At 39.2% G+C, this 10628-nt stretch overlaps 1 protein-coding gene across 1 annotated transcript; it reads left to right on the top strand.

Moving 5' to 3' along the window:
- Nucleotides 1-9588, top strand: LOC105936026 (cytoglobin-1). Its single transcript, XM_012876666.3, has 4 exons — nucleotides 1-111; nucleotides 280-416; nucleotides 4946-5177; nucleotides 9248-9588. The coding sequence occupies exons 2-4, from the start codon at nucleotides 280-282 to the stop codon at nucleotides 9410-9412; spliced, it is 534 nt and encodes a 177-aa protein (XP_012732120.2). The 5' UTR covers nucleotides 1-111; the 3' UTR covers nucleotides 9413-9588.
- The last annotated feature ends 1040 nt before the right edge of the window (nucleotides 9589-10628 follow it).

The following is a 10628-nucleotide window of genomic DNA, read 5'->3' as shown; positions in this document are numbered from 1 at the left end:
GTGTAAAAAGAGAGACCAACGGAGGCTCCTCCTCGTTCGCCGTGTGTGTTTTCTTGTGTTTTTCTCATTCGGCTTCTCACTCTCACTCTCTCGCTCAGCAGAGGCTCAGAGGTAGGGAGCAAAGATTCTCACTTGGAAAGGGGTGGAGAGAGAATTTTTATCTTTTATTATATAAAAGGTGGAAATTATTGTGTGTGTGTGTGTGTTCTGGGGGAGGGGCAGTGGCACCAGAGCCTGCCTGCTGCATGTGCTCAGCCTGCTTACACACTGTGTTTCCAGATGGAGAGGAAGCAGGGAGAGGTGGACCACCTGGAGCGCCCGAGCCCACTGACTGACAAGGAGAGGGTGATGATCCAGGATTCGTGGGCGAAAGTCTACCAGAACTGTGAGGAGGCCGGGGTTGCCATACTGGTCAGGTATTTCCATCTGCTGCTTGAGCCTTTGATTAGTGTTAATCTTGCTCTGTGATACAGTGTGGCAAAACGGGATGCTGCTGTGATGGGTTTTTAGCATCTCTGTTTGCTTGTTGTTGTTGTTTTTTTTTGTTTGTTTTTTTTTGTTCTCCAATGCAACTTGAATCAGTTTGCGACCCATAAATGTGATCTTTTCTCCCTGTAGAGCTCACATATATTGATGCATCTCCTGGAGCAAGCGGCACGACCTATTTTTCCAGGAAATATGTCTAGATTGCAAAACTGAGGGGTTTCCCGTCCTAGAATACAGCAAAATGACACACTGTGGTGCAATAGCCTTATCTCTCACTATCTTCTTTGTTTTCTCACATAATCAAAGCAAATCAATAAAATCCATGATGGAAACATCGTTGGCTGCCCTTCCCTCGCAGCACAGGCCATGTTTTGAATACCTGCAGCCACAGGACTCCATCAATCAGCGAGACCTTTAAGTCTTCCCAGAAAACAAAGGGCTTTGAGTTTATTTTAATTTCTTCCTATCTAATACGCTCATTCAGTCATTTCGGTGTTTCGATTCATCTATTTATGGCAATCTCGCAGAGCCGTTGGGAAGACTCTCGCGCTCGCTCTCTTTTTTTTTTTTTTTAGCATTAATACTGAAATCCAGGAATGGGAAACTGTTGCAAAAGTCAGCCATCTGCACGGATGTGTGGAGGCTTTTGACATTTGTTCATGTGTGACGGGATTCACCGCATGACACAGCCTGCCTTAATAATCCCTTTTGATTGCAGAGGGGCATCATGTGAGAGGCGTCACGCACTGGAAGTCAAGCAATGTGGGTTTTTTTTTCACCCTCTCACGTTGCTAAAGAAATTAATATAGATAGCCTCAGAAAAGTATTCAGATCCCGTCGACCTTTTCACATTTTGTCACATTACAACCTCAAACATCATTATATTGCCACAGGATTTTATGGAGCAGACCCAAATAAAGTAGCGTGTGGTTGTGAAAGGGATTTTTTATAAATATAATTCTGAAAAGTGTGGCATGCATTCAATTCTGACAGCTTTTACCCCAGTCATAACTGTGAGTCTACAGCCGGATGTCTCGACCACTGATGCACATCTAGAGAGTCTTATTAGTGCCCATACTTCTGTGCAAAAATAGCTCAAGCTCAGTCATTAATATATCTTGATCATGTTATAGCTGGTTGTTTGGGGTTGTTAGCCTGTTGAAACGAGAACTTTCACCCCAGTTTCAAGTCTGTTGGAGCCTCTAAGAGGTTTTCCTCCTGTATTGGCTTGAATGTAGCTCAATCAATATACACATCACGTGTGTTGGAGGATAATCTGCCGTTGTTTTATTGTCTGCCGACGTCACCAAGATGAAACTTTTTCAATAAAACCTAGAAATAATGATCCTCCCCACGCCTCATAACACCGTTTAGTTGTTTGTCTACGTATGGCGAGTCATTATTGCAGTACTTACCAGCATTATATCACGCAGGCCTTCACAGAGTAATGGTATTGATCCAGAGATTAAATACCTCATATATTGACCCATTTTACTGGTCATGGGACGTTTGAGGGCAAATGATTGCCCTGGATTTTTTTAGTGGTTTTAGAATAATAGGGGGCTTTGTCTATCACATAAAACCCAACAAAATACACAGAGGTTTATGGTTATGACAACAAAAAAAAAAAAAGGTTCTAGGGGTGTTAATACTTTTCTGAGGCACCTTGGCTGGAGCATGTACACAAAAAGCTCTGAAATGAAGTTGACACATGTATATGTTTATGACTCCTTTTTGACCCTGTATTTTTCCTACTTACATTCCATCACAAAGCGCATACAGCCTTCAGGAATTTGAGGAATGAAGACCGATTGAAAAAAAAAAAACCTGGCCTTGTGAAATTCCCCAATAGGCAGTATGAAACACATCCTGTCACTCTGTCCAAGAACCTCGGCGCTAATATTAATCCTGCAAAATGAGTCGTTTTGGGCAACAGATAAGATCCACTGGAGCAAATCACAGCGCTCTGTCTCTGAAATTAGAAGCTGTCTTCAATTCAGCTCTTCAATTATTCTTGAAATAAGATAAAGAAGGATTAAGAGTCTGATGACCACAGAAAAATTCTAATTAGGCTATTTATATGCATCCACAGGTCATGCAATTACAAGACAGAGAGATTAAACACTGTCGCTCCTCATTAGATTTGCAACGAAACAGGGACTGTGAAGCTCCGGTATTTTCAAAGCCTTTCACCCATCTGAGCTCCCTAATCACACTCTAACTTCCTTCCTTTTCACATGTAAAACCCCCCTACATGTAAGCATATGTGTCAGAGCTAGCGGAAAAGAAATATTTGCTTCCTTTTTTGTGTAAGCAGTTGCAGAGCCAGGGGGAGATGGGACATCTTGATTTGATAGCTAGCAACCAGATGCTTTGGCCCTCTTCCCAGAACTGTGTGAGCTTTTAGGTTCCTCTTTGCTAATTCACTATGATACCTCTGAGGGTCAAGCATGGAGGTGATTAAAGAAAACATCAAAGTGACTATTTGTTATCTGAGAGGGCCCAGCTTAAATCAGATTGTGCAAATAAATAAAATCAAGAACTGGAACTGTTGTTGAAAAAGGAAAACTACCTGCGGGGCAATCAATTTAAAAAAAAAAAAAGATGATATTATCATTGCTGTAGGGAACAGCAGTAAATTTACAGTAAATCAAGGGAGGGAACCTTGGCAGGGGAATTCAGTCTTGCATTGGAGCTCCCGTAGTTAGCGGTTCAGGTTTGCAGAGGGTTGGGTAATGGTTTGATGGTACGCAAAGCAAAACAAAGTTTCCCAATCTAGCCTTTTACCTCAGTTTTGTAAAAAAACAAAAACAAATAAAAGATCAAGATGCTGTGGCAGTGGTTTTTACTGTTGTCTGAAAACTAGAAAGTTGCTAATTCAAATCTCTATGTAGTTTGCATCCTTTGCATGTGCTGTTGCAGAATTTGGTACTACAGCTTCCTCTCACACCCTACAACCAGGTCTTTTAGGTTAATTGGTGACTCTGAACTGTGTAGAGATTCACTTGGTGTGTGCATGGTTGATCTGAGTTTGTTCTGCGGTGGGGAAATAGTGCTATGTCCTATTCGTACCTCTTCCCTTATCAATTGGCAGTGCCCTTCCTCAAGTTGTCGCAACATGATAAGGTGGTAACAGAAAATGGCTGAAAGTATTCTAAGAAGATATGTAGCTTCATATGTGTAACCTGTATGAAATTTACTTCTCCACTATTCAAGTGTTGCAGCAATGACCTGATACTGACATTGTTTAACCTCACGCTGCACTATGCAGACACACTCTCTGCACTCATGAAGATTGACTCACATTGGAGTGTCAACACTCCAATGTGCTCACAGTGACTCCAAAGGTAGTCCAGCATATTTTCTTAGTTTAACTCAGATTACTAAACATCCTATTTTGCCCAGACAAGTCCACTTTCCACATTTTGCATGCCGTCCACAGTGGGGACTCAGAGATTAATGAATATCTCCAGTATTCAAAATTTCCAATAGGCTTGTATTTAAACTGACTGGTGCAGTGTGGAATTAGCCTTTTACTTAGGTGTGTCCCTCGGCTTGCTGCTACGTCGATGCTTCTTCTCTCAGACAACATGGTGGCACTGCTGTTCGCAAGATGTCAACAGAAAGTGTAGCTTTACAGACAAATCAGAAAAAGAAATTCCTTTCATCACGTCCCAGTTGGGACAAATCGGGGGGCAGAGTGCATCTTGGTCATGGATCTCATAGGTCACATGTACATAGAAAAATATAAAAAGGATGTGGGAGTTAATGGAGAGGCAAGGAGGTTGAAGAATATATGCATTTGATTGTTAAATAAATGTATTAGTGAGATTGCTACTTTATTATTGAAAAGAAAAGAGCACAATTGTTATTTTAGCAGATTATTATTTAATAGTTTTTTGTTCAGTTTTCCAGAAACATGAGCTGTTATTATTACAGGTTATGTTTCTAATACAGAACTGTTTTACAGAACAATATTTCTCTTATTTAAGTCATTTTTGTACTTGCTGACTTGCGAACGCCTGCCTGCAGGTTGTTATTGAATTATTTTTTCTGACCACGCAGAGAAGGAATACTAAATGTGTTAAAATTCTAAGTCTTATCTAAGTAATCAGACATACATCAAAGTGTTTCACAACTGGGCCAAGTGTCCTCTTTCTTGTAAATCAAAATATGCTCACCCTAGTTTAACCAGTAATTATTTGACCACTTGGGGCCATCCATACCCTTTGCACATTGCGTCAAAATGTCATCCTCAGGTGGTTGTCAAGTACTGAAAGCGATATCTTTGCAAAACGAACCTTCTGACACAGTAGCAGACCCTAGATTTGGTACCCTTCATTTCAACACACACACATTATACCAAACAGTTGCACATCATGAGCGACGTGTACTTCAGAGACACGACTGTCTCTGCGCTATATCTGATATTTAACTCTACTGTTTTCCTCCTCCACAGGCTGTTTGTGAACTTCCCATCATCCAAGCTGTATTTCAGTCAGTTCAAGGACATTGAGGACACAGAAGAGCTGGTGCACAGTTCCCAGCTCAGGAAACATGCCCAAAGAGTCATGAACGCCATCAACACATTGGTGGGGAACATTGATAACTCAGAAAAGGTGGCCTCAGTGTTGAAGCTGATTGGCAAAGCCCACGCACTCAAGCACAAGGTGGATCCAGTATACTTCAAGGTAAACGCAAAGTCAAGACAAGCAGTGGTCACATTAAGCAAATGTCTAAAACGGGATTTACAGAGATAAATAAATACTCTACATCAATGTGAGTAGGAATAAGAAATGTCAAGGAGAAATGTATTTTCCATTTAGCTCTTTATTTAAGGAAATCTAAAACTGCTGGGTATAAAAATGTGATATATCAAGTTGAAACCTCATACATATTATAAAATGACAAATACTGTTTATCCTTACCTTTTGACATAAAAGTAGACTAAACGTTTCCAGTTTTAAGTCCAACAGAAACAGTATTACTGAATCGATTTCTATTTGATAAATGCCAGAATCATTTGCTCATTTATTTATTTATTACTGTAAGAAAATGTAACTTTCTTCTTGGACAGATGTTTAAATGCATTTCCCTAGTATTTGAAATAATAAATCATTTTACTGTAAATTGTTTACCTTGGATCAAACATTTTGGGATTCCTTCCACACATTTTTCACGATAGTTGGCAGAAATGTTGACCTATTGCTCCAGACAGATGGAGAAACTGCATCAGATTTGTAAACCGCTTTGCTCAAGCACGCCTTTTCTGCTCTATCCTCAAGTTATCCATGGGACTGAGCTCAGGGCTTTGTGATGGTCAAACATCTACATTGTTGTTTTTGAGCCATTTCGTAGCCAATTAGGTTGTTTACTTAGGGTTGTTGTCTATTTAGAAGACTGATTTCTTGAGAGGTTACTTTAACATTACGCCCGCTCATATTTGTTATAAAGTACACAAGAACTTCCTGCAGCCAAACACCAAGACAGCATAATACTTTGGATCTTTCAAGCTTGTAAGCTTACCTTTTTTGTTTTATCTAAATCTAATAATGGTCATATAGGTCAAACATACCAGTATTACTTTTAATAGGACATGACTCCAGATGTTATATTTTTTCCCTCTCTGCATTTAAAAACTGCAATCTGGTTTTTAAAAATTTGCTTTTGCAACAATTGCTTCTTCCTCTCTGATAGAGAGGAAAAAAACACGAGCAGGCCCCAACATGGCGTCCTTTCAGCCCACGTTGGTGCAGGACTTGTTTCACCGTGGATAATGACACTCGTTTACCATCTCCATCCAGTATCTTCACATAGTCTTTAAGACTGTGGTTCTGGGGGTGGAGTTCCACATTTCACACCAACATGTTCATCAATGGGACAAAGAACCTGTTGCAAGCGGCAACAAACCAGACTGGTGGAGGTCTCCAATGCTCTTTGTTATATCGCTGTCGTGGGCAGATTTAAGAAGGACCCAAGTGCAGATTGTGGTATAGGCACAGAAAGGAAGTTTAATAATAAAAATAAAACTTAGAAATCATTTGAATATTATTCTCACACAGGGAAATCAGGCAGGGAACATAGGAACTAAACATCGGGCATGGAAAGAGGTACAGAGGAACAAGGGAACATGAAATTATATGGAAGAAACCTGCAATGAGAAATTAAAAGCAGGGAGTTCAAATACAGAGGAATGTGTGAAAAAAGATGAGACAAAGATAGGTGAAGGTAATAAACAGATGAGAGTAATAGATGAGTTGAGGGGAGGAGGGCAAAGAACAGGAACAGAAGTGAAACACACAGGCGGAGTCTAACAGGAAATATTGCAAAATTTACATAGAATGAATGAAGAACATAATCCACAAAAATAGGAGCCACAAGAAAAAAATAAACGGGTAAAAAAGAAACATAAATAAATCAAAAAACTCCAACACCAGAGAATAACTAAAGTAAAATCGACCTAGGAAACATAAGAGAAATAGTCTATATTACAGTCACAACAGGATATCCAGAGGAAAACCCCTGGAGATTGTGACAGTCTCACCTGATATCTTTTTAGTTTTCCATGATGTCACACGGAGAAGCAGTACGACTGAGGTCTGACCTATCTAAAGTTTCCAAAAGGCACGACTTCTTCATTTGGGCTTTCTAGAATGGTTTAAATTATAGTGATTTTAGTGTATGCAAACTTCTGACTTTGAAGAAAGCAATAGAAAAATCTAATATTTCTCATTATTCTGGCATTTAGCAAATACAAATACATTTGTTTATCGTAATGGACTTACAATATGAGATGTTTAGCCTGATTTAATGTCAGTTATGTATGTAATTATATGATTTTCATTGTAAATCCCCCTGACAAAATTTCTACACTATCAGAGTGTTCAATCAATAGCTAAAATAAATCTTATGACAGAGCCATTTTACTGTGCTATGTTATTTATACTATGCTGAACATGCCTGAATCAGGTAGAGTGGGAAAAAGACTTGAATCACTGAATATTGAGGATAATCATAACATTATATTTAGTAGTTGGTTAAACCTGCTTTACCTTCTATGTCACCTTGAATTCCCTGAACCAACAAGTAACTTGTGAAAAACAGTTTTCTTCTTCAGTCAGGTGAAAATGTGGCAAACTGGCGCATGGCAGGGCGCATCTAACTACTGTTGAAACCCGTTCAAAGAATATTGTAGATGTTCATGTCCCTAAAAGCCAGGGGGTGTCTAATAAAGTGGTATTAATGATTTGCTTTTCTCAATTTTATCTGAAAAACGTACGGTGACAATAACAACAATATCATCCAGGTATGTCTGATGTTGAAGGAGATATTTTTCTTCTACAAAAACTTCAAAAAAAGTGAGTGAACATACTCTAGTATGGAATGGTGACTCCATGGTTGGAGTGAAAACAATCATTTCCGATCAACTAACTACTAACTGTAAAACTCCCGGGTCAGATTTTACCACTCTATGAAAAACAAATTAAAAAAGGGACGTATTTATTGGAAAATTATGCAAAACAAATAATTAAATTGTAATTTCTAGTTTTTTTATCAGTTCTATTATTTCATTTTATGTTACATCTTTTATGTTACATCTTCAATATAAAATTCTCATGGTGACATTCAAGGCCCTTCACCACCTACCCCCCCCCCCCCCCTTATCTGTCAGGCCTCCTGCACATTCCCACCCCCTCCTGTGCTCTTAGATCCTCATCTGCTTTACATCTGTCTGTCCCTTCCACCCGTCTCACCACCATGGGGAGCAGAGCATTCAGCCGCTCTGCCCCCCGCCTCTGGAACTCTCTACCACCCCTACTTAGAAACACGGACTCACTTCTAAATTTTAAATCACAACTCAAAACTCATCTGTTTAAGACCGCCTATTCTCTTTAATTATCAATTTCCCTGTCCCAGCCTCGGTATTTATTTATTTATTTATTTTTTAAATGTTTTTTGTTTTGATTTTGTTTCTGACATTCTGTTTTTTACCCTTCTGTACGGTGACCTTGAGTGTCTAGAAAGGCGCCTTTTAAATAAAATGTATTATTATTATTATTATTATTATTATTATTATACATGCAACTGAATTTCACGAATGAGAAACTAAAGTTTTTCTGTACAGAACAAACATGCTTTGGATATGTTTTAGTTTTACCTTTCAATCCAATAATTGGATTTCTCGTTTTTTAGCTCGACAAAAAAGGTCAAGCTACTAAAATTTGGTAAAAAACTGATATGTGTAAAGGCAGGAAGAGCTCAAACTTTAAATCTAATGTCAATTACAATATTTATGGATCTGGAGAAGAGTGTTTCCTTTCTTGAAATACTGAGCAAATATGTTTGAGTATTTAGTAGCAGAAAAAGCTAAGTATAATTTTAAACCAGAGACTTTATTGAAATCACAAAAAATCAAATTTAGTGAAATCAGCAGATAGCTCATCACCCAGGGCGGTATGGCTTGGAGAGCTCCACAAGCAAATTAGCACTTATGGTCAAAGTAGGGAGAACAGGATCATTCCTGCAAGAAGCTCCACTGATTCAAGTAGCAAATATCCCAACAAGAAACATTCAGCAAAAATGCCACGTCTGCATAAAAGTAATTATGAGTGGGTTCACATTTAAAATTAATGGGGTAGCCACACTAGGCTTGAATAGACATCAATATTTTGTGGCAAAGTTGCTAACAACAAGTGAATATAAACAAACTCTCCCTTAATGTGGCAACTTGAGGTAAAATGTCTGTTTGCCTCTGTCTCAGATCCTGAGCGGCGTGATTCTGGAAGTCCTGGGAGAAGAGTATCCAGAGGTTATGACACCAGAGGTGGGCTCAGCGTGGACCAAACTCTTTGCCACGGTCTGCGCTGGCATCAAAGCCGTCTACGAGGAAGTGGGCTGGACACAACAATCAAGCTCCACCGGCTGAAACCTTCACATCAGAACACCTCCAACGGGGATCCTATTATGGCTTTGCAGCGTTATGCAACAGCAAACAGATGACTGTAATATGATAATGCAGTTTGTTGTTATCTATGATAATCATGGACAATGTAAAGTAGATATATGAACAAATATAGGAACACGTACTGTGCTCTTTTTATAGCTAGCATTGTGTTTGTGAGAGAAAGAGAGCCCCCCCCCCCCCCCACCCCCCAGTGTTTGTTCTCTTTTGAAGACTAATCTGTTCAAGATGGAGAAGTGAGCAAGAAAACACAAACAGAGATGGAACGGTGGATATAAGGTCACATTTGCCTCGGGTGTGCCTTCCATTAAATGTGTTCATGTAGAAACTGAAATGTAAACGGGATTCTTTAAAAACATTCAAACGTTTTACAGATGTTGTAGTCTGTCAGTCTGCACTTGATCATGTCTGGTTTGTTACTACGAGTACTGGAGGATTTCTACATTTTCAACAATAACGCTGATGATTGTACTTTTTTTTTCTCTCCCCTCATTGAGACATACATTACTCAATACTTTGAAGTAAACAGACAATAGAAAATCTTCCAATCAACGCTCTTAGTGTTATTTTTCTTGAACTTTTCTAACTCACAGAGAGCAGGATTTTTTTTCTTCCTGGACCTGCTGTTCAGGGGCACCGTATAGGGTTAGGGCCCCTGACTGACAGGGGCCCCAAAAAAGAAAATGTATAGAAATATTTGACCTTTTGAGATGATTTAGATGTTTTTGTCATGGGACCCTAAATTCCTGGCGGCACCCTTGCTGCTGTTTCCATGCTGCTTGGATTAGATGTCCATGTCTCCTAGTGCTGGGAAAAAAAAGGATTTACAGATGTTTTCTATTTAAGCTTTTTTGTAACACCTAAATGTATCACTATATCAAAAAAAAATCAGACAATAATAAACCTGAATAGATTTGTAAAGCGGTTTTAAATGATGATTTGAAGAGAAAAAAAACTATCCAAACCAACCTTGCGCCTTGTGGAAAGGAATTTCCCACTGAACCTAAAAACTGACAGTGCCATTCCTGGCTCAGTAACTCCCATTGGGTCTTTTGGATGACTGTCAATAATGAGTCTTTTGGATGACTGTCAACAATGAGTCTTTTATATCGCTGTGGAGGAATTTTGGCCCACTCTTCCTGCAGAAAGAGGATGGATTTCAACCCTAAATAACCTGTTT

This window comes from Fundulus heteroclitus, unplaced genomic scaffold, assembly GCF_011125445.2.
Source record: "Fundulus heteroclitus isolate FHET01 unplaced genomic scaffold, MU-UCD_Fhet_4.1 scaffold_48, whole genome shotgun sequence".
NCBI lineage: Eukaryota > Metazoa > Chordata > Actinopteri > Cyprinodontiformes > Fundulidae > Fundulus > Fundulus heteroclitus.
This window is presented reverse-complemented; position numbering and strand designations above follow the sequence as displayed.